The sequence below is a fragment of the Mercurialis annua genome, linkage group LG1-X, assembly GCF_937616625.2.
Source record: "Mercurialis annua linkage group LG1-X, ddMerAnnu1.2, whole genome shotgun sequence".
Lineage (NCBI taxonomy): Eukaryota > Viridiplantae > Streptophyta > Magnoliopsida > Malpighiales > Euphorbiaceae > Mercurialis > Mercurialis annua.
The window spans coordinates 48003139-48027440 of record NC_065570.1 but is presented as its reverse complement, the minus strand read 5'-3'; the positions used below and the strand labels follow the sequence as shown (position 1 = coordinate 48027440).

The window sequence follows — 24302 nt, the reverse complement described above, 5'->3', positions numbered from 1 at the left end:
AACATACGGCATCGACGCAGGCGGGACCTGAAACTATAACATCGGGTGGCACTAAGCGTAAGAGCATAAAATACGAGTTAATCAAGTGAAATAGTATATTAAATTGTCTCAAACCTGTGGATATGATGCCTGGGGTGTCGCCCCGGAGGTTGACCCGTAATGTTGTCTTTCCCAGTAGTCCGCCTGCGGTATGTCTGAGGTACCCGCCACCTCCGTGTGAAAAAATAATGGCTCTGGGATAGGGTACACATGCTCTGGACGAGGCTGTGGAGGCATTCTGCGTGGCTGTCGACGCCGTCCTCTAATAGAGCTTAAATCGACCTGACAGGGAGGGAGCGGAGGCAGCTGGTATGGTCGGTCGGGTGGCTCAGGAGGGGGAAGTGTGACGTCCCTGCGATCCTCCATGGTAGCAAGCTGAGAACTTCGTGCACCAAACCTAATCCTGCGAGCGGCACTCGAACTGGCCTCCCCCGTAACATGGGTTCTCTCCTGCAAATCGCGCTGTGACAATATACAATAAACCGTCACTAATATTATTGATGAAAATTAATGAAATGTAAATAGTTTTAATTTACAAAATACGTACACTAGTGCCAGCCTCTGCACCCTGAAGTGTAATCCATCTCCGGCATCGACGCCTATACCAGTCCATGTACTGGGAATGGTAATGGGGTGGGTGCTGAAGCTGCCGGCCCTGAACTACAAACACGTTTCTATTGTTCCAAAGTTGCACCCAGTAGTCCATCTCATATGCGAAGCTCGAGGAACCCCGGTAGCGGACGTTGTGAAGCTCCTCAGTCTGCAAGGGGGGCAACGGAATAGGCTGAACTAGCCCGAACTGCTGAAGCACCCTGTCTGGCTGGTGCCATTCCACAATGTTATAGTAAATGAGTGGGACTCGCGCACGCCAGAGATGTGCCCCATCGAGGTACTCTCGAGGGATCGAGCTGAGAATATCGCCAGAATATGGCTGCCAGTGGAGCTGGACAATAAAATTGAACACACTGTCAAAATGTGGTTAATTATGTAAAATTAAACTGAAATAACTACAAAACTTACATCCTCGTATCGCAGGCCATCCAAAATTAATCTCACGGCATGGATGCTGTGCCTCGGGACTGCCCAACGATCCCTACGCCCGCCCCACCTATTAAAAAATACATTGACGAATAAATACATTGATTTACAAAAACATTATAAATACTAGTAAGTACGCACCTGTCACCCAAAGGTAGATCCTCTGCTATTCTTGGGGTCAGCAGTTGGGGTCGAAGTGGCCTCAGTCGCTCGAACGCCCATAGCTGTACAATCCACAGAGGACCTCCTATGTTACGTCGGCGTTTGTGCATCCGCGTGGAAATGCACATCTCGTGGTATAAATGGGCCAAAACTGCAGATCCCCAGCTGATAGTCCGTAAATCATGTAAATTTGCTAAAAGGGGTAAAATTCTCAAACCCAAATGACCACTGTTCAGGTCTGGGAAGCACAAAGTCTGTAGAGCAGCCCATAGGTACGCCCTAACCGCCCATTCAACATGTTCAGGTGTAGCATAGGCCGGTAAACTAGTAAAATCGCCGAACTCACTATACAGCCACCTGGACCCAACCCAAGAGAGCTCTAACGGTCTCCCTAACAGGGCAACACCCCTATCCTGCCAGTCGTCCACCCTGTCTCCAGTCACAGCCGTCCCATCAATGGGGAGTCCAGTAAGGATCGCTATATCCTGCAAAGTGATCGTGCACTCCCCATCTAGAAACATGAATGTATGCGTCTCAGGCCTCCACCTCTCCACTAATGCTGTGATAATGGACATGTCGAGCCGATAATGTCGCATCCTGATGAAACCAGAGAGCCCTGTCCGGCGGACTCCTTCCTGGATGCGTGAATCTATCGAACCAAAGGAGGGCAACCCTGCACTAGTCCGCGAACCTAGGACACTTACGTCCTCCTGAAAGAAAAATTGTATACAAAGTCAGAGCTTCATTGAGCACATTACCAAATTAATATGGAAATAATAAAATAGCATTACTTACAGGGTGATCCCAAGTGTAAGACGATATGTGATTGTATTTTTGAGTCAGAAGTTCGTCATTTAAAGGTCCAGGCTGAAAGTACTCAGGCTGGTAGTGACCACCGGGGGCAGCCATTGCTGCAAAAAATATGGACATAATTAATATCATTAACTACATAGACATGCCACAAAGGGGATCTTCATTTTAAACAATCTGATTATTGAAAATAATGACATTACATTAAGAAAAATAAATACATTAAATTAACAACAAATTAATGACATTACATAAAGGGAAAATCGTGAAATTACATGAAGGAAAAAAAAACATTACATGAAAGGAAAATAATGACATTACATGGCAGATTATCATTTTAGGCATCTCTAATCCTATTAGTGCAAGTTCTGGCATTATGGCCCCTATTTCCACATTTACTACAAAAATTTGGCTACGGTCCTCTCTATAAGTTTGATCCATTTCATTTCTAAACCGTTGATTTACTTGTCGTCCCTTCTTTCTAGCCCATTCAGGATTTGGCACAAACGGGAGGTTGTTCGGTTTTATCCAACGCTCACGGTCACGTAATGAATGAAAAACGTGACTCCAAGCTTGGATTGCGTTTTGGTTCCGATAGTGCGACCCAATGTAGTCATGAGGGTTCAGATTCTCCTTTAAGCACACCGCCATAGCATGAGAGCAAGGCACCTTCAACTGCTGAAACTTACCACACGTGCATTTTTTTTATGGAGGTTTACTGTATGGACATTTCCGCCGGCTTGATTATGATTATTCTTCTTAGTCACCACTTCACACGTCATTGTGGTCATGTCATACGGCTGGACAACATGAGTACGAGACTTGTCTCCTGCTTTTCGCAATAATTGGATGCAGATTGGCGTGTACTCAATGTCCTTGTCGATCAATGACTTATAAAAATTCCAACGGGAAATGTATTTTTCGACAAGCTTACGGAAAATAGCTTCAATCATTGCGGTGATAGGCAGCCCTCTGATATTCTTGAGCGTCGCATTAACAGACTCATCATAATTTGTTGTCATCGCATTGTGACGTTGTCCGTTGACGTCATACGCCCTTGCCCACTGATTTTTCTTCAATACTTCCTTATTCATCAAATATTTATACCCATCAGGCGATTTGATCTTCATAATTTTCATATACCGTGTGAATTTTTTTTTCTGGTAAGCCCGTCCTGTACATCGCAAAAAATTTAATAAAAAAATTCAATTTTTCCATAATATCGCAATATACGAACATAGATTATTAAAGCGCAATGATTTTACCTGCTTTTTCTGCCAGTTTTTTCAAATCCTTATCTCTGAAATGAGTATTGAAATTACTCGCTAAATGCCTTATGCAAAACATGTGAGAAACACCCGCCCACTCCGGACGCTTCAAAACAGCTATTATTCCACCAGCGCGATCCGAAATAATTGCCACTTTTCTCTCCTTGATAACATGCTCCCGGAGATGACTCAAAAAATATTCATAGCTTGCTACGCTCTCTGATTCGACAAGTGCAAAGGCAAGTGGCATTATGTGATTGTTTCCATCTATCGCCGATGCGATCAACAAGGTCATTGTGTATTTTCCATACAAATGAGTCTCGTCAACGAATAGCACAGGTTTCAAAAAAGCAAATCCAGCTGTCATCGGGTAGAAGGTCCAAAACATTCTGCGAAACATTCTCACTCGGGGATTTTGCGAGTGGTTTGTGTAAATTGGATCGCCTGTTTAATAGAATTTGAACATAATTAGAGACGGAACACAATTGTCTTGGCATGGACAAAATAAAATACAGATTGTACTTAAAAATGTACCTTCTGCATGCCAGAATGATCCGGGATTTGTGACCTTCACATTGGCCATGAAGCTACAAACTTCGGCGAAAGAGTCCTTCCAGTTTCCGTAGGCGCTGCATATTGCCTTCTCCTTAGCTAACCAAGTTCTTTTATAGGTAGGCATTACAGAAAATCTTTCCCAAATACCAGCCATCGGCGTCTTGATGCGAATGTCGCGTTGTTCCAACACCAGGTCCTTGATAAATTCTACGATTTGACTAGACTTAAAGTTTCGATGGTCGCGACCTGTCATAAAATGATCGCACGTGTGTGGCCCTATATATTTTGTCAGGGTCCATGTATGATTTGCCTGTAGTTTGGTTGCTCGCAACCACCATCCGCAGATTTCGTTGTGTCGGCAAACAAACACGATTGTCTTGGGGGTAGTCCGATGAAACTGGTGCTCCTTCCCCATAGCGATTGAATAAGCGGTTGCACAGGTCTGAACAGCATCGCGACTTTTGAAGGTCATCCCCGTTTGAAACTCCATTCCAGGCTGCCAAGTCAAATTCGGGGTCTCACCCTCATTCAAGTCAACTACGAAATCGTCAACATTTACACGACTAACGTGTTCAGGGAGCTGCGACTGGTAATGAGTTTGTTCTCCCGAATTGGCCATTCCTAACTCGGCGTCGATGTCTCCTGCATCATCTCCGTCGCTCTCATAAAAGTGTTCGTCTTCATCTTCGTCACTGCTCCTTACTGACTCACTGTGCCACTCTGACTCGCTCGAATCGCTTAACTCCAAATTATCCAGCAAAATTTCAGTTCCACCCAAAATCCGGTACTCAACGTAGAACTCCATAATTCGTAGATTCGGATATCTCATAGATTCGGTTAGTATTCCAAATAAATGGTTATTGTCCTGCACTAAAAAGAGTGCGTACGAATCTACTTCACCCCTTACAAATTTAGGCAGTCTGAATAAAATTTGTGTAATCTCCACTTCTGAGTTAGTAGAGTTCGGTCCGCTACAAACTGCTCTTTTACAAATGTTAACCAATTCATCGAAATTCATTCGTTCACTGAGTGGCATCTCCACTCGACAACCACCGTGATATTCTACTCCACGGGGGGAGTTTACAATTTGCCCATCGAAACATATCAGAAAGGATACATTGAGTGTCGACATTACTACACATTCTTTTACAAAAAATTAATTATCTATATTTAATATTTGTCCATAAATTATGATAACAATTTCAAATACAAAGCATCTTTTAATCACATTTTACTAGCACTAAATAATTATAACAATTATTTCTAATATTTTACTAACAATATAAAAATAATTTTACTTTTAACAATTATAATTTTTTAATATTTTTAAAAGTTAAATAAAATAGAAAAATTCTTCTAAAAATTACTAATCCCTAACATTTTACTAAAATGTAATTAATTTTTATTATTATCCATTATACTATTTCCTTAAATCATACCATTTTTTTAAATTATACTTGATTCTAGTATTTTATTTAATAATGATAATACTTACTTCATTTTACATTATAAATACTATATAATAAATCAATAATATTCACAACTAGGATTTTCTAATTTTTTTAAACATTAAACTAACATACTAATTTTTTTTTTATTTGACTAATTTCTAATTTTAATATTCACAGTTATAATAAATACTCTAAAAATATCAATTGAAATTAATTATTAACATATTAACAATTTATATTTAAATTAAAATAAAATATTTACTAACCTCTTGTAGTCCACAAGCACTAATACACTATCCGTTGTTAACGCCTAGCTCCGATACGCTGTCCGTCGTTAACGCCTAGCTCCGATACGTTGTTCGTTGTTAATGCCTAGCTCCGATATTTGTAAATTATAGGATTGTAAATTTAAATCGAAAAATTGAAAGGGTTTTTAAAAAAATAATAAAGAGGGTTTATATAACTAAATGTATCCGCAAGTCATACTTGCGGATACATTTAGTCTGATTCCCATGTGGGAATCAGTTAATTATCTCCTTAATGGCAATTAAGGAGATTTTTGCTTGAATCCGCAAGTATGACTTGCGGATTCAAGCGGGAGACATCATTTGGGAATATTGTTTTTATGGGGCAATTATTTGGGAAAAAACCTCAACCTTAGCATACCGAAGAATAAAACTACAGAAACGTGAAAATCAAAAAATAATTCATCTAGTAGAGAAAGCTAATACCCAAATCGCCCAAGTCTTGGGGCATATTGGTATTAGTTGCCTCTTGATCATCCGGTAAAAAGGACATCTCGACAAGCCTCACGACAGTCGATCGATGCTCGACATAATAGCCTTTGGTTTTCTTCTTTTTCTTAGGCTGAGTAAAGGACGTAGCCTCAAAACTGACCCTATCTACCCTCATTCTTAGGGTTAGAATGATTGTGAGAATCATCAATATCCTCATCCACAAGATCAGGACGGTTATGGGAATCCACACCCGACATTATTCAAAATTTTAAAAAGATGGAAAACACAAAATCAAACAATCCCAAAACCTAGTTATACATACTCAAAACAACAAACTGAGAAAGAACTAAAAGAAAAAGAACAAATTTATAAAAACCTAGAATTCAATCCTCCAAATTATCAAATAAAAGACAAAAATAATAGGATACGCTAGAAGATGAACTTACTGACTTTATGAATAAAAAAAACCACAAACTCAATCAAAAAACTAGAAAGAAAGGAGAATCAAAGATCTAAGAGAGTTAGGTGCGAAAAAAGACTAAAATATTGGAGGAAAAGAAGAACAATTGAAATAGGAGAGAGAAAAGGGGAAAAGGAGTCGAGAAACCAAAAAATTACCCCAATAAATGTGCACGATATGAGTACCTCAGTGGGAAATAAAAAAATCATACCACATGTCTATAACTTCCACGATACGTAACTACCAGAAGAGAAAGCGCCTCTCCACCAAAGCCATCACATGTCCAATTGTTTTACCTCACATATCATACCGAGTGCCACTAATACCAAAAAGATAGCAATAGAAAGAACTTAGACATAATATTAATACCCGGATAGGAACTTATGATAACAACATAGCTAGAATAGCTGCAAAAAGCACAAGATTAAAGCCCATACCAGAGGACCGAAACCAAAGTCCATATTTGAGGCCCGAGATAAAAAGCCCACACCCTATTTGACCAAGAGCAGGATGTCAACAATTTCTCTCGGAAGCACGACACCGATAGTAGTCAAAACAAATCTCTTCACATGATATAGTTCCTAGAGCGAGACAATCAGTCTCGATAGCGAGCATACCCACAAATCTCCAGACATAGAAGATGGTACGATAATAAAAACCTCTGACAAAAATACTCTAATCAACGCCTGCGTATCTCGCATAAGGAAAAAAGAATAATCGAATATGCTATATCATCACTAATCCTAACTAACTGCGACACATAATCACAAGTACACATCATCATTCCCAATAAATACCCAAAATAGGTAAAGTCAAAGTTAACTCTCTAGTCCATCCTTTCATTTTATTTTATGAGTAAAGGTTCGATTCACTCCCTGAATTTGGTACGAAATAGCAAATAACCGCAAGTTCACAAAACCAGATCAAATCATCCCAGAAGTTGGCAAAATCGGATTGGTTTCACCCTTTTAACTAGAAAATAGAGTGGAATGACCTATTTTAAAAAATTAAGAAAATAGAGTTGAATAACCTATTTTAAAAAATTAACCTTAATTAACCTAAATTAAAACACTAATTAATTTAAAATTTAATTAATATAAAATTGGGGCTTTTTCTACTTTTTTTTCTTTCAAATTTAGTCTAATTACTCTTCTAATCAATCATAATTTACCAATATTAAATCTAATTAAGCCTAAAATACTAACACCCCTAATATTAATCACCCACCACCTCTGCCAACCGACCACCGCTGGAAAAGAAATTTAGGCCACATCCGTGAAAAACAAAAGAATAGAGAGAGACCCATGATTCTTCACAAATGAAGAACATAATCAAACCTAAGCAAAAATCAGCAATTCACAATAAAATATTCAACAATTTACAGCAAAAAAAATGCATTGATTCGCCAATAATCAACAATTCACAGCAATTTTTTTTATCTTTGTTTGCAAAAATCAAAACAATCAACAATTCATCTCTATTTATCTTGGTGTTGCAGCTGTGGCGGAGAAGATAGAGAGAAGGTACCACTGCTGCTAGAGGATGACCTTCTGCCGGAAGACGACTAGAAGATGACTTGCTGTCGGAGGACAACTAACATCGCCGCCAAACAACCCAGACCTAATGGGTCTGTTTGAAAAATCGATTCCTTTTTTTATCACGATGGTAATTTTGCCTGCCCCCCCCCCCCCCCCCCTCTTTCCCACATATAAGATAGTTATAGATAGACTTCATTAAGGGTATAAATTATAATTAAAAAGATAAAATAATAAAAGATCAATTAAATATATGTAATATAATAGAAGTTAAATGTAGTTCGGCAACATAACAATTTGAATAGAATAAGGACTATAAAGATGAGAATAAATAGAATGGCAAGTTTGAGAATTATTAACGAATTGAGATTATGGCATTGAGATTGTTCAAACAGACCCATTAGGTCTGGGTTGTTTGGCGGCGATGTTAATTGTCCTCCGGCAGCAAGTCATCTTCTAGTCGTCTTCGTTATTAACGAATTGAGAATTATGAGGTAAACTTGATCAATCTATTAGCGTAATTTTGCCTGTCCCCCCCCCCCCCCCCCTCCTCCCACATATAAGATAGTTATAGATAGATAGATAGATAGATAGTATAGATTGAGCGGTGTTCCGGAATCAACTTCCGACGTCTTTATTATAATTGTTTTCTTTGTTTCAAGAGGGTTTCATTGGACTCCCCAGGTCCAAACTTCCTCCGGTACTTGCGAGTTATCAAAAATGAAAAAAATGATTGAAATAAAACACTAAAGCAGCTACATGTTGAAGTAAAATTAGCTATGTATTGAAGTAAATGGTTAAATATAGCCTAAGATTAGAAAATAGTTGTCAAAATTCAAAAGTATGAGAACAATCTCAATGCCATAATCTCAATTACTATTTCCTTCTACAATAAAGTTGGATTCTGTTTACAGAAGTTAAAACATAAACTTTAACACACATCATTGCCCATTCAATGCCCATAATAGGTGTTAAAAATCGGTCAACACAGCACAAGGCCGTACAAGGCCATAGAATATATTATTCAAAATACAACACTTCAAAATCATAAAATAGTTTATAGAAAGCAGTATGGCCAGGAGAGCACATCAGGCATCAGAGCTGTAGAGGATGATTCATTCACCTGCTGAAAAGTTTCCGCAGCGTTGACGCTTCATCTCCTCGTATGCCCATTCAAGGCCTGGGCAGTAGTGGAGCGGTGGATTGAATCTGATATCATTAATATCATCCGGCAAAAATGCCCCATTCTCGATAAGAAATTTGACAGCTTCTTTCTTCCTATCTTTTAATGCACTATGCAGCGGTGTCCCTGTGCAAGAAAAAACATTTAGGTTGGTAACTTCATATACAGAAAATAAGACTAACTAGTGTTAGGAAAACTAAAAATGAAGAAAAAGATTAGCATTTGTAAAAGGTACTTACAGCCACAAGCACCCCAGGTTCTCGCATCAATGTCGGCACCACGCTCGAGCAATTCATCCATCACCTCAATGTGACCTCCCTCAGCAGCAAGGTGGAGAGGGGTCATCCCTTTTGATTTCGGACCCAATGCAGGAACATTAACATCCATTCCTTGATCAAGTAAACGCTTTACCTGTAAGCATAAAAACTACCAAAAATAAGTACGATTTCCATATAAAAGAAGAATTATGAAAAATACACAAGAATAAAAGAAATGAAAAGAGAATCCAAATGGACAAATAAAATCATGAAATGTAATTCGATAGAGCACAACATCCGTTCTTAATTCAACTTGCCCTTTTTCTCATAAAGATACCATCCAAATAAGTCCTTCAAATAAGAATTATCATGTCTGCTATAATCTGATTTGCCTCAAAACACTTGATAGAACTCTCTGAAATCCTTAGTCTAACAAGGATACCAACTCCAAAGGAACGTTATTCCGAAAGCAATCTTCTATCTCATTCTACGTAAGCTTGCAAGGCATTCAGCTTCTCATCCGGTGATATGATTAGTGATAACCAAAAAACTCTAGTTGGCAAGATGCAGCTGGATATGGTCCTAAGATAATTGGCCCAACTGTTCTATACTGTCCCTACAACTAAAAACAAACCATACAGCTAAAATCTTCAACCATCCACATTTATTGAGTTGTTCGTTAATATTGCTTAATATCTAGTTTACCTCATAATTTCCTTAGGATTGATCTAGGAATTATATGAATTTAATCCGTTAGTACCATGGGTCTAATTTAGTGTTTCCTTGTTCCCACTCTTGACAGTATATATTCCATTTTGAATGGCACGTAAATCGTTCTTCAACTTCATCAACAACTACTGCTTTCCTTTCTTTCTCATTTGGATAATCCAAAGTTCAATTTTCTGTCCCTTGACTAAACTTCTTGAAATCTATATCCTACATCTTACCAATTGTTCGACAGCTTGAGATTTTCCCACTGAAAAGGTAAAGTGTCCTACATCATTTCCATACTAACTATAATAAAATAAGACCACCTCTAGTTTACTGTAAGGTAAGCCAGAAAGTCAACAGTTACAAGTAAAGACATGCTTCAATAACTGCAAATAGCACTTATCAGAACTACTGCAAAAAATAACAATTTTCAGTGTAAAGACAAGGTCCTTTAATCCCCTTGTTCCTTCCTTAATGCAACAGAAATAGATAAATAATCAGGGTAGTACAACCATCAATTGCTGCAACGGTCTAAATAATCAGGGAAGTATAGTCAAAAATCCAACTTTGCACCTGAACTGCAATATTATTAGGGCCAAATGTCCATGAAAAAGTGACATTCCAATTCGACCAAAATATTATTTCTACACAAAAGGCTATAACTAACTAACTACATCAATTATTACACAATCATACAGTGAATGGTCAAAACAAAACCCTAAAATGAATGAAGAAGCAAGATTTACCTCTTTGAGATCACCTTTTCTGGCGCCAATATGAAGCAAAGTCCATCCTCTATCATCCCTATCGAACCTTGACCTAAAGCTCCGTCGTTTCGACAAACAACGCCGCAATATTATAGAAACCGAATCCGACGGTTCCTGAAGCATCATCCCTAGTTTTTATTCTTTGCTTTTTCTCTTCCTTCCAAATTTTATCAATCAATCAATTACCACCAAGAACAGAGTTTTCCAACAATTCAAAACCCTAGAGAAGATTGAGAATGCAAAACCCTAGAAAATATTAAGAAGAAGAAAAACAATAACAATAAACCGAAGGCGACAAGAATTCGACAGATTTACATGTTCAAAGTCAGTCAACAAATTTAGAAAAAAAAAAATTAGCGAGAAGAAGAGTGATTTGCAACGCAATATGGAGCAAAAGGATTCAAGCCGGGACCAAATACACGAAGATTCTGAAAAATTAGGATCGAAACGATGAAGGAATACGAAGAAGTAATAATCATTGCTCGCTTTTCTCCGATTCAGAAACAAATTAAAACCCTAATTTGAGTGCTATAAAAAATTTAATTTCACGGAACTTGTAATAATTAGATGAATCCTACTCTAATACGGAGACAATTTAAAGGATACATAACTAAAAATTGAAAAAACAACGAACAAACCCTAATTTTAAAGATTGAGAAAATTCCACACAGAGGCGGCGATTTTTTATTTTTTTTACGAGCAGAGACAGGAATGTGTTGTTATCAGCTATATTAATGGGCTACGTTTATACTCAATTTGGGATTCTTATTCTTTATTTTGTCAAATGATAAAATTTGATTACATAAAATAAACCGACTATAAGAATCTCAGTTCTAGTCACGGTATTTGAATTAAAAATTACAAAAAATATTTGGTTAAAATACAATCTTCTCTAGCTTAAAAAACACAATGTTTTTGAAACTAGTGTCTCTAAAACTCTCGAGAAAAAGGCTCGCCTTCAACTGATAATCGATCAATCAGAAAAGCTAAATTTCGGAATGAGTTATCTGCTGCAAATCCCCCAGAAGGAATGTCTTTCGGAGACAAAGTGATTCAATATGCTAAAGAAAGAGAAGATGTTTTGGCTGGCAATATGGATGAATTGGAGGTTAATGAGAATAATGTGACTATAACGACAGGGGTATGTTGGCTTTCATAGATTTCTCTATAAGAGTAAGGAAGAATTTTCTAAGTCTTGGCGTACCACAGTGGTGGTGAAACTTTTCGGCAGATCGATAGGCTTACTAGAAGTTTGGATACTATCGATTTGCAAAATGACTACTTTCTTATTAAATTCAAGAATGGCTATGATCGGAGGTCCTTGGGTAATGCTTGGTCATTATCTTTCGGTTCAAGCGTGGAGTCCTCAATTCGATTGTTACAACGATAATATTCAATTCATTCATGCCTGGATTACGTTGACAGGAATGCCGATTCATTATTATAATAAACAAGTTATGCATTATATTGGTTAGATAGTGGGGAAAGTATTAAGATTGATTATTGTACGGAGGCAGTTGAGAGAGGAAAATTTGCTCGGATTGCGATGGAATTAGATTTGAATAAACCTCTTGTTTCTCATTTTTCTCTTGATGAAAAGATTCAAAATGTGGAGTATGAATATCTACCAAGAATTTGTTTCTCTTGTGGGAAGTTCGGTCATATTAAGGATCATTGTCCGGAACTAATTATTAGAGATCCTCAACCTGATGTTCTAAGGGATGAGATACAATTTGAAGTTGATCAGCCAACACCGGTAAAACAAAAGCAACATAAAAACCCTAGTTTTGGTCCTTGGATGATCGTTGGTGGAAGAGGAAAGCCAAATTACTGAACTGATAAAGGAAAGATGCAACAAATGTCTCATTTTATTAAGAGCAAAGATTTGGGAGGATCTCGTTTCCAAATTCTCGTAAATGAAGTTAAGGAAGAATCAATTAAATGTGATAAGGGGCCTGATTTGGTGGAAGTTCCCATTGGGGAAGCTAAAGTCAATAATTTGCCTAGCAATTCTAGGAGAAGTCGTGCACCTCATGCAAGGAATGACGGAAATGCCCTGGTTAAAATTACTAATCCAGCACGCAATAATTAAAGTATAAATAGGCCCACAGAAATAGCCCAAAATGAAAAGAAGAGATTTATCGTTTCTAAAGTTAATGCATCCCTTAACCCCAAAAAGCATTCTGTAGTAGCAATTAGCTATGATCATTCAACTATAATCGATTCTAGTCCTAATCATGCAAACCCAATTTCTTTAGATAAAGGGGAAGCATATATGGACATCTCCACACCAGATCCTGCTCCACCTGACATAAGTGCAGGAAAGGATATTGATCCTGTTCACAGTCAGAATGATGTTAACTTGCAGAATACATACATGAATATGTTTGATTAGGAGATGATGTTGGAGCATATTTCTTTACAAGGGGATGATGATTTGGAGATGGTGAGCTTGGATAAGGTTCTTATTGACCTTGTTTAATCATTTTGTGGTCCTTTTCACTTCTTTTTTGTTTAATGTTAGTAAACAAAAATATTTTGGTTAGGAATGTGCAAGGTGAAGGATCTAAATATTTCAACTAAGTGTTTAAAAATTACTGCAACCAGTATCATTTTGACATTGTCGGTATTCTTGAGCCAAGAATAAGTGGGAATAAGGCAAGTTTTTATGTTAAAAAACGGCTTTGAATACTCTCATAGATTTGAAGCTAATGGTTTCTCTAGTGGTATTTGGGTGTTGTGGCGAGAGGGAATTCAAATGGGAGTTCTAGAGAATATTAAGAACTTTGTTCATCTAAGTGTTGATGATAGGAAGGACTGTTACCTCTTAACTATAGTTTATGGCAATCCAAATGCCAATTTACGCCGGGCTTTTTGGGAGGATTTGTCTAAAGCGCCTGCTTCGATTCATAATCCTTGGTTAATTGGGGGTGATTTTAGTGATGCTCTTGATCATTGAAAAAAAAAGGAGGAGCTAGGAACAAGACATGAACTTGTCCTTTATTTCATGGCTGGTTCGACAATAATCATATGCTAGACCTGGATTTTTATGGTACTCCGTTTACTTGGTGAAGGGGTTTTATTCTTAAAAGGCCATATCGTTTTGTTTGTAATGATTTGTGGGATAACAAGTTTGCTAATCGATTTGTTCTTCATTTGCCTAGAATTAAATCTGATCTTAACCCATATCCTTCTTAAGATTGATAATTGTAATGAAGGTATTCATAATCCCATTCATATTTTTAGTAGCGTGGATGGGAGATTCTAGTTTCAACGAGCTTGTGAAACACAATTGGGGTCGGTCCGATTCTTTTCTAACGTCGGTTAATAGATTCACCAATGAAGCTAAGGAGTGGAATTTTAATGTACTCGAATTTTTTTTTAAGAAGAAGAATAAATTACTTGCCAGAATAGGAGGGGTTCAACGTTGTAGAGAAAATTATCATTCTAAGGGCCTTGAGGTTCTTGAACAGGATCTACTTCTTGAACTTGACAACATTCTTTACTAGGAGGATCTTCTTTGGTTTCAAAAAGCAAGGGGTGATTGGGTTATTGATGGCTTGTTTCACAGATCAGATGCTCAAAGGCGAAGGAAGAATAAAATCCTTGTTCTTCGAGATGAGAATGACAATTATAATGATGATCAAGAAGCTTTTAAGAGGTTGGTGATGGAGTATTACTCTCAGCATTTTTCAGATGACGAGAATAAGGTTTTGCCTTTTCCTTTATCTGGTATGTTCCCTAACTTCGATTCAGCTTTGCTTCAATTTCTGTCAGCTCCTATTACTATGGAGGATATTAAAAATGCTCTTTGGGATATGAAATCCCTCAAGGCTCTAGGGATTGATAGTATCCATGCTATGTTTTACCAATTTCATTGGATATTGTCGGGCATAAATTATGTTCCTTTGTGAAAGGTATTCGAAGGAAACAATCTTCCTAGAAAGATAAAATGAACATTGATTACGCTTATTCTGATATGTGAGAATCCAAATTCTATCAAGATATATAGACCCATATGTCTTTACAATGTCTCATACAAACTTAAAACTAAGGTGATCGCTAATAAGCTCAAACATGTGATTCCTTTGTTGATTAATTGGTCCGGCTCAAACTAGTTTCAATGGTGGTATGCACATAAATGACAATATTATTCTAGCTCAAGAGGCGATCCACTCAATGAGAAAGAAAAAAGGTCAGAAGGGTTCATGGCTATAAAGATCAAACTTGAGAAAGCATATGATAAGCTTTCCTAGAGAAAGAATAAGGTCAGAAGGGGTTTATGGCTATTAAGATCAAACTTGAGAAAGCCTATGATAAGCTTTCCTAGACATTTATCCAAGATACTTTAGTGGATTGTGGTATTCTGAATGCTCTTTCTAATGTGATAATGCAATGTGTAACGTCTCCTTCCTTGCAAATTTTATAGAATGTCAGTCCTTTGCAACCCTTTGATATGGTTTGTTGTATTAGACAAGGGGACCCAATTTCTCCTTATTTTTTTTATTTTATGCATTGAGAGACTTACCCATCTCATTAATTTGAAATGCAATAAAAAGAATTAGAAACCTCTTAAAATGGGTAAAGGTTGTCCAGCTCTTACGCATCTTTTCTTCGCAGATGATCTTATGTTGTTTGGTGAAGCTACATGGCTCAAGTGGATGTTATCAATAATGTCCTAAAATCATTTTGTGACTTTTCTGGCCAAAGAGTTAATAAAGAGAAAACTAAAGTTTTCTTTTCTTTTAATATTTCTAGGTGCATTGGAAATTCTTTAGCCGATAGGTTGGGTTTAGCTAAAACTCTAAATCTTGGTAAATATCTCAGGATGCCTTTGATCCATGGTAGAGTTACCAAAAGTTATTTTCACGGTACTTTGGAGAGGATTAAGGTTTGTTTAGCTGGTTGAAATGCTAAAACTTTATCTTTAGCAAGAAGAGCTACTTTGTCTAAATCTGTAATTCAATCCATTTTTTTGTACTCGATGCAAACAATAGAGATGCCAAAAGGTATTTGTGATTCTGTTGAGAGTAGCTTTAGAAAACTCATATGGAAATACTCAGATGATTGTTGAAAGATCAGTTGAGACTCTAGAATGATGCCAGACGTCCTAAAAGTATGGCGGCCTGTGTTATAGAAGTATGAAGTTGATGAAACAAGCTTTTTTAATGAAGGTTGGTTGGAATATTATGGTGAACTATAATTCTTTTTGGGTTCAAATCATTCGAGCCAAGTATAAGTTCAATGAGAGTTGTGTTGATGGTCTGAATTGAACTTGAGGGGCTTCACATTTGTGGCGTGCAGTGGCTGACATTTGGGATAAAGCCCGAGAAGGAGTTCGTTGGGCTCTTTGCGATGATAAAACAATTAAATTATGAAATGGCATATGGCTTGGGGATAGCATTTTATTGAGAATGGTGGTTATCCAATCAATTAATGATGACGATCTTAATAGAATGTTTGATTGGTAAGTCGATAATAACAGTAATTGGTGGTGGTCTAAGTTTCAAAATCTGATCCTAAACTCGTGGTTAACTATAATTGCAAAAGTTATCCCACTAAACAAAAATCATGGAGCTGATTTCATTTATTGGGGTCTTCCCCCATCTAGGTTATTTCCCATTAAGGCAGCTTATGAATCTATTATTAACACTGATCAGAGTAGAGATGTTCAAGACTGGAATATAGTTTGGAAGTGGAAAGGGCCGGAAAGAATTCGTCACTTCTTATAGACTGCGTTTCATGACAGATTGCTCACAAATGTTGATCGGGTTAGACGACATATATCTAGCGATAACTATTACAAGAGATGTGAATCGCCTATTGAGGACTATCTTCATGTGTTGAGAAATTGCTTGCATGTGAAGCAAGTTTGGATTCGGCTGGTTGATAGAGAGGAACAACAAACCTTTTTCTCATTTTCAATGAAACATTGACTTCATCTTAATTTTAAGATAGTGAGGTATGGTAGTGGCAAGGAAATATGAAGTTGTTTGTTTGGAGTTACTCTATAGAGAATTTGGTTATGGAGAAATTATGCAAACTTGGGGGGATGATACCCAATATGTTGTTCAAGTTGTGCATGATGTCTTATTGAGAGTCAATTACATTTTAAAAGCTTGAAATGATTATATTTAGGGGTGTGCATCGGTCGGTTCGGTTTTCGAACCGACCAAAATCTCAGAAGCGATCGGTTTTTTTGAAAACCAAAAACCAAACCGAACCAAAACAAACCGAAATAAAGGAAATATTTCGGTTTGGTTCGGTCGGTAACCGAATATATGTTATGTTTGTTAAAATATAACAAATTTGCACTTTACTTCAGTGGGGCAGCGCGTGATAGAGGCTTTGAAGGTCGCAGATTCGATCATTGGGCATGCTCTTGTCATTTAAAAAATATATTAAAGAGTATCTTTTTAAAATTAAAAAGCAAAAGACATAAAAAAGAGGTTATTAGGATTCGAAACTATGACCTAAGGAGGAAATGGAACGCCCTATACCACTGAGCTAATATGAAATTCTGAAATATAAATGAAATATGTAATATCTATAATAATTTTGGTCGGTTCGGTTTTTTTAGTTTTAAGAAATAGAAACCGAATCGAAAATCCTTAGAACCGGACCGAACCTATATTTTCTATTTGGTTCGGTTTTTAGGTTTCTGTCGGTTTTTGCACACCCCTAATTATATTAGCAAGGCAGCTAGTGATTCTCTTTTCAAAACAGATGTTCAGATTAGGTGGAATAAACCAGCACCATGTTGGGGTAAGCTAAATATGGATGGAGCTTTCAATTCGGAATCTAGTATTGCTAAAGGATACGGTATTTTTCAAAATGAATATGGAAATTGGTTGAGTAGTTTCTCCATGACAATGAAGGAGGATTCGGTACTCGGAGCATAATTTTGTGCTGTTTATTATGGTTTGCAAATGGGCTGAAATCTTGGTTTCCGACAGGTTATACTTCAAGTTGACAATAAATTGGTGGTGGAAAAGCCAAGTAACAATAGTTCAGTTATGCAATACTCTAATATAGTAGCTGCCACTCGAGCTTTCTTGTTAGAGATCGGTAGATTAAGGTCTTTCATATTTACCGTGAAGCGAATTATGCAGTCGATCATCTTGTAGCTATTAGTGATGCTCATCATGTAGGTTTCATAGTTCATGACAGCCTTCCAGCAAGTCTCATTCATTGGATTGTGCATGATCTACATGGTACCAGTTATAATAGCAATGTTATTCTTAGTTTATTTTATGCTTTGCCTTCTTTTTGTAGCAAAAAAGAATCACAACAAATCTTATGATGGTTTTTTAGCTACTAAAAGCACCCTAACAAACTCAAAGTTATCTAAATCTAATACTTTTTCCGTCCCATAAAAATAGGCAAAATAGAGTTTGCACATGAATTAAGAAATGATAGTTAAAATATTTATATTTTATTAATTTCCAATAATAACTTTAATTTTAATTACTTAAATATTTTAAATATTATTAATTTACATTATGGGAAAGATAATTATTGTGTTGGAATTGTAATTATATTTTGAAAAGATAAATTTGTTATTAATTTTTATATTGTATAAGGTGATAATTAATGATGATTTATATAGTATAACAAAAGTGGTTGAAGTTAATGAAGGGTAATATTAATATTATTCAAATTAATACAATAACTTTGCTTATATTATGGGAGGCCCAAAATAGACATTTTGCCTATTATTGTGGGACAGAGGGAGTAGTAAATTGAATCAAATGAATATAAAAACTACAAACTTAGATAATTACAATAAAATATCAGCAGATCTATAACAATTCTATTGACTAAAATAATTTGTAAGCATGTAACCCGCTGGAATAAACCGGGGATGCCGAGAAAAACGCTGAAGATGCCGCAAAAGACGTTGAAGCTCCCCATTAGAAGAAAATATAAGTTACCACCCATGCAGGATAGATAAAAGGGTTAATTAAAAATTAATACACGAACTTTATCCTGATTTGCAAATGCAACACGAACTTTAAAACTTAAAAATTACCACACCAAATTTCATTCTTTGGCAAATCAGTACATCGCACTAGAAAAACACTAACATGGACATTGTAATATACAGCCACGTGTTGTTGTATGATTGTTTGGTGTACCAATTTTCCAAAAAAAAAATAAAAGTTGGTGTGGTAATTGTCAAGTTCTAAAATTCGTGTTGTAATTGTAAATTAGGATAAAGTTCATGTATTAATTTGCATTTAACGCTAAATAAAATCCATAAAAGGTACGTAAAATCCATGAAGAGGAGATAAAACTAAAAATTAGAAGAAAAATAAAAAAATAACAATCTAAACTAAAATATTCATTTATTTACTGGAAATTGTAAAAGATTGGAGGTGGAGGTGATTTTAGCTAAGAATGGCCAAAAATCACCTCCCGCCATGGGGTATGCGGATAGAATTTGGAGAAAGAAGTTTAATGAGTTAAGGGGGAAAGAAGAGAGAGATCTTTTTCTCCAACTTAAATACATCAATTTTTTTATTGTTATCTTTTATTATATTGGTAAAATTCATGTTATTGTTACTAAATATTTTCATTTTTTACTTTTTTTTTATTTAAGCATAATTTAAAAAATATCTCACCTCATATCCCAATCTTTTCAAATTTTTTATTTTATAGCCCATGTTTGCATTTTATGCATTATTTTTCGTAAAACATTTGCCTTGTGAATGACCAAAATAATGTTGTCTAATACAATTAGGCTATATATGTCATAAGATGAAAAGTTGGTTTATAGGGTGTCACATTTTTTAGATTGTGCTTAAATTTTTAAAAACACAAAAGGTGGAATATATAGTAATAATAAAACCCTTTTACTTTTTGTATTAAGTTTTAAAGCAAATAAAGTGGAAGTCGGTGTTCCGCCGGTGGTCCAATGACGGTTTATTGATGGTATGGTGATGGTCTGCTAACAATTGACCATTTATTTATATTTCTATTTCTAATTTATTTTATTGTGTTTCTCTCCTTATTTATTTTGGACAAAATTATCATAATTACTCCATAACTACTCCGATCCGTTTTTTAATTGAATTTCTTTTATTTTTAATTAATTATTTTTCTAATGATAACACCACATATTTGAAGTGCATTTTCATTACGATTTTCCAATACTAAAGCGGTCTTTATGAATGATGGATCCGAAGATGCGGTGGAGTACGGTCCAGTCAGATCTGTTTAGGGGATTGTGATCTTATCAGATCTCCTGCATAAGACAAATGAGAGAAGTGGTAACAGTTGAACTGTGGACCCTAAATTTACTCTGATGCTTAAGTTAGTGTAGTATTAATTTAGGGTATATATGGTATCCGAAAAACTAAAGGAATGGAATTGTTACCCTTTTATAGGCCTTTTCGCGTGGTCTTCTTTTAGGCGATGTGGGATTAATGAGTTTTGTGGTATTCCATCATGAAACCCCCCCCCCCTATATTTTGCATTGATCAAGTATTTAAGCATAGTTTTTCTTGATGCAACTTTAGCAGGTGTAACGCCATTGCCTTGGATTTTGTCGTTTGTCTAGCTTGTGATCGTATTTCTAAATTTGGACATGCATGTCACGACCTGATAATAACACAGATGAACAATCTCTAAATATGACATAAACCGGGTAAGGCACACCGTAAAACAACCAACCAACCGAACAAGACATAGACAAACACCATCTCGTCCTAAACCGAGCAAGACATATCACATCATAATCTCTGAGACCATCTCGGTCACACCGAACAGAATATAAGGAAATACCATAATCTCGGAAACCATCTCGGTCACACTGAATAGAATACACGGAAATACCATAATCTCGGGAACCATCTCGGTCACACCGAGCAGCATACACGGAAATACCATCTCGGCTTCACCCGAGTTCACCTGTCACCGAATACAGCGACAAACCTGTCAGAACGTACCCTGACATTCCAGACAACATCTGCACAGACAAAGAGAATGAAATCAGATCTGTCGGCCCAGACAAAGAGGAACAACATACATAGTATAAAAGGCTAAGAAAAAGTAGGTAAGAAGGTTAATTCTCTTTTTCTCTCAACTCTTAACTCACTTTCACTTCTTATTCTTTCTCTCACTAAATATTTACTGATTAGACCGTCAGAGTGGTTTGCCGGAATCCCCTTCCGGCATCCTTCTCACGGTTGTGTTACGCCTTATAGGTACGATCTTGAAGTGTCCGCCGGATTGGAGTGTCGCCACGAAGTCACAAGTTATCATTTGGCGCCGTCTGTGGGAAATCGAAAGTAAGAAAGTTTCCCCCTTTCTATTCTATCGGAAGGTAATAGGATGAGCAGAGTAGCGGGAGATGATCCCGCCATCGGAGATAATAATACGCACAGCAATAGAACAGGAGAGGGGCTCAACGCGCCGCCACGAAGAGCCACGGGTGAAAGCTCGTTCTGCCCGGTCTCAACATCTGGAGGAGGTATTCACCCAGGCCCTATATCAGGAGTCACCACTCATTACCCATGGGGAATGCCATTATCGGGAAACATTCCCGCAACATCATACTTCACCCCTGTGCAGCAAACCACTCAAAAATTTTCTTTGAGACCGGCCGTAACCCCCATCAACCTCACATTCACTCCGAGCGCCACCCCCACTCCCAGACCGACCACCACGACAGAAATTCAAAACCCTACACCAGCACAAATCCAAGAATACATCGAGTTTCATGCTCGGCAGCTGACTTTCCTTCAACAAGTACAACAAGCCCATGCTCGGCCAACAGCTGCAACCGCATCTTAGGGTAACATTACCACCCCACCATACATACCGACCGCACCACCTCACCCACAGGAATTCTACCAAGGCCAAACAACACCCGAGGAAGTAAACCACGAGAAGAATCCGCGTGAACAAAACCCAGAGGCAGCACAAGCCGGACATAAAACTCCAGAGGGACAGAAAAAGACACCAAAACGGGTTGAGATCGAAGAAAGTGTGCACAGCTCGGGTGCTGATTCACCAAAGAAAAAGAATCTGGAGCAAGAAATTACCGAAAGGGTCAGAACCGAGATGGAAAAGTGTAGGAGGAAAGAGCCGAGAAACACAAGCTTCCTGAACATCGGAAACCCACTGTCGGCCGAGATACGAGATGAACCCTTCCCTTTAAACTACAAAACACCGCAGTTGGACGACTATAATGGAACAGGGGATCCGATCACACACTTGAGCTATTTCCAAGTGGTTATGATTGTACAAAGCTTATCCGAGGCCGCCGTCTGCAAGCTCTTTCCAACAACCCTGAAAGGATCGGCTGCTATCTGGTATCAAAGCCTAAAAGAAGGCTCTATTCGAAGCTTTGACGAGCTGGCAAGAGCTTTCCGAACTCATTTCGCACCAAGCATACAGCGAAAAAAGAAGTCCAGTGACCTAAAACTCTGCTACCAGAAGCCAGGAGAAAGTTTGCAGAGCTATATCGGCCGATTCAATGCCGAAGCTGTCGAAGTAGGAAACTTAAATGACGATACCGTGATAGACGCAATGAAGGACAACACGACGATGATGGCATTTAGAGATAACCTAATAACGAATCCGGTGCAAACTTACTCCCAGCTCATGGACCAAGCCTGGAATTACATAAATTTGGATGAAGAGCAACGACGAAAAGCCACGCAAACAACAACACAGTTCCAAGCACCAAGGGCCACTTTCAATCATCCATCTTCGGCTAGACAAGATAGGTTCAGGCCAAGAAACCAACAAAAATCCGTCCCACTGCGAACAGAACCACACCGACCAGTAAAAGTAGAAGATCAAGCTTTCATTCTACTTAACACACCGAGATCGCACATCCTAATGTGGATAAAGAACAATAACGAGCCAGTAAGATACCCACCAAAGCTTCAGTACGAAGGAGATAGGAAAAAATACTGCCAATTCCATGATGGCCACGGCCATGTCACCGGTGAGTGTGGAAGTCTGAAGAAAGAAATTGACCGATTGGTGCAAGTCGGTCGCCTAAAAGATTTTGTCGCATAAAGCAAAAATTGTAACTCGGGAGGAAGCTACCGAGGAGAGCATAGTGGGAAAAGAGAAGAGGCACCACCACTGAAAAGACAAAATATATTGGGGGTAATTAACACCATAGCGGGCGGGATGGCCGACCCAGAATACAAGCGAGGAAGGCGCAAATGGCAAAAAATGGTGATGAATATATCGGTAGCCAGCCCACTACCCGAAGTCAGCTTCGGCTCAGCCGATGGCGAAGGAATATATTTGCCACACCAAGACCCCTTGGTAATCTCGGGATTGATCGAAATTTTTTGGGTAATGAGGCAGTTGGTTGATGAAGGAAGTTCCCTTAACCTCATCACAAAGCAGGCATACCTCGGCATAGGGTGCTCAATACTAAACCTCAAACCGGTCAGAACCCTTCTAGTCGGTCTAGGGGGAGCACCGATACAAGCGGAAGGAGTAGCGGAATTAACAGTAGAGCTGGGAAAAGAAAATGGATCACCAGAAGGAGGCCTGGTCGGTACCACAAAGAAGTTTAAAACACTGTTTATGGTTGTTGACATGCCACTTGCTTACAATGTCATACTCGGCAGACCAATGTTATACAATACCGGGGCTGTCACATGCATCAAATACTTGTGTATGAAAATACCAACCGAAGACAGAGTGGTGACAGTCAGAGGAAGGCAAGACATAGCCAAACAATGCTACCTGGTATCAATGAGAGAAGTATCAGAAACCCTAGCCATTGAAACAATTGAGGTACCAGACTCGGATGAAGGCAAGCTCGAACCTCATGGAAAGTTGGAAAGGGTTAAGCTGACAGGAATAACACCAAAATCGGTCCAAATAGGCGCAGAACTACCTAAACCAATAAAACAGGAGATAACCGATATGCTAATCATAAACGAAGTCAAATTCGTTAACACCCCAGGCGAGATAGAGGGGGTTGACCCGGAAATAATATCACATAAACTAAATGTTGACCCAAAGCACAAGCCAGTCAAACAAAAAGAAAGAGCCTTCACAATAGACAGACAAATCGCCATCAGGTCGGAAGTAGACAAGCTACTAGCAGCAGGCTTCATCAGAAGAGTGTATTACCCGAAGTGGTTATCCAATGTCGTGCTCATAAAAAAGCCAAACGGGAAATGGAGATTGTGCATAGATTTCACAGACCTGAACCGAGCATGCCCCAAAGACAGCTACCCTTTGCCAAACATTGACCAACTGGTCGATTCAACTAGCGACTACGAAGTCTACTCGTTCATAGACGCAGCCCAAGGATACCACCAGATCCCAATGCACAAAGATGATAAA

General features: G+C 37.9%; 3 protein-coding genes across 3 annotated transcripts; all 3 read right to left on the bottom strand.

Moving 5' to 3' along the window:
• Positions 1–33: 33 nt before the first annotated feature.
• On the bottom strand, positions 34–2700 carry LOC126678332 (serine/threonine-protein phosphatase 7 long form homolog). Its single transcript, XM_056104662.1, has 7 exons — positions 2325–2700; positions 2035–2150; positions 1219–1949; positions 1060–1147; positions 587–982; positions 115–501; positions 34–51 (listed from the first exon to the last, which is right to left on the bottom strand). Exons 1-7 carry the CDS (start codon positions 2698–2700, stop codon positions 34–36), a joined length of 2112 nt encoding a protein of 703 aa, XP_055960637.1.
• Positions 2305–3616, bottom strand: LOC126672131 (uncharacterized). Its single transcript, XM_050366075.2, has 2 exons — positions 3315–3616; positions 2305–3223 (listed from the first exon to the last, which is right to left on the bottom strand). The coding sequence occupies exons 1-2, from the start codon at positions 3610–3612 to the stop codon at positions 2721–2723; spliced, it is 801 nt and encodes a 266-aa protein (XP_050222032.2). The 5' UTR covers positions 3613–3616; the 3' UTR covers positions 2305–2720.
• Positions 3617–8914: 5298 nt separating this feature from the next.
• LOC126665393 (phytochrome-interacting ankyrin-repeat protein 2-like) lies at positions 8915–11740 on the bottom strand. Its single transcript, XM_050358179.2, has 3 exons — positions 10953–11740; positions 9478–9649; positions 8915–9364 (listed from the first exon to the last, which is right to left on the bottom strand). Exons 1-3 carry the CDS (start codon positions 11097–11099, stop codon positions 9171–9173), a joined length of 513 nt encoding a protein of 170 aa, XP_050214136.1. The 5' UTR covers positions 11100–11740; the 3' UTR covers positions 8915–9170.
• Between the last annotated feature and the right edge of the window lie 12562 nt (positions 11741–24302).

What these genes read in the sequence shown, in the direction of transcription:
- LOC126672131 (XM_050366075.2), bottom strand. Translation starts at nt 3,612, where the DNA reads ATGACCTTGTTGATCGCATCGGCGATAGATGGAAACAATCACATAATG. An exon ending in AAAACTGGCAGAAAAAGCAG is followed by an intron (nt 3,224 to 3,314) that starts GTAAAATCATTG and finishes TGCGATGTACAG; the next exon opens with GACGGGCTTACCAGAAAAAA.
- LOC126678332 (XM_056104662.1), bottom strand. Translation starts at nt 2,700, where the DNA reads ATGGCGGTGTGCTTAAAGGAGAATCTGAACCCTCATGACTACATTGGG. An exon ending in AATGTTTTTTTTTCCTTCAT is followed by an intron (nt 2,151 to 2,324) that starts GTAATTTCACGA and finishes TATTTTTTGCAG; the next exon opens with CAATGGCTGCCCCCGGTGGT. An exon ending in CTTACACTTGGGATCACCCT is followed by an intron (nt 1,950 to 2,034) that starts GTAAGTAATGCT and finishes TTTTTCTTTCAG; the next exon opens with GAGGACGTAAGTGTCCTAGG.
- LOC126665393 (XM_050358179.2), bottom strand. Translation starts at nt 11,099, where the DNA reads ATGATGCTTCAGGAACCGTCGGATTCGGTTTCTATAATATTGCGGCGT. An exon ending in GAAAAGGTGATCTCAAAGAG is followed by an intron (nt 9,650 to 10,952) that starts GTAAATCTTGCT and finishes TTATGCTTACAG; the next exon opens with GTAAAGCGTTTACTTGATCA. An exon ending in AACCTGGGGTGCTTGTGGCT is followed by an intron (nt 9,365 to 9,477) that starts GTAAGTACCTTT and finishes TTTCTTGCACAG; the next exon opens with GGACACCGCTGCATAGTGCA.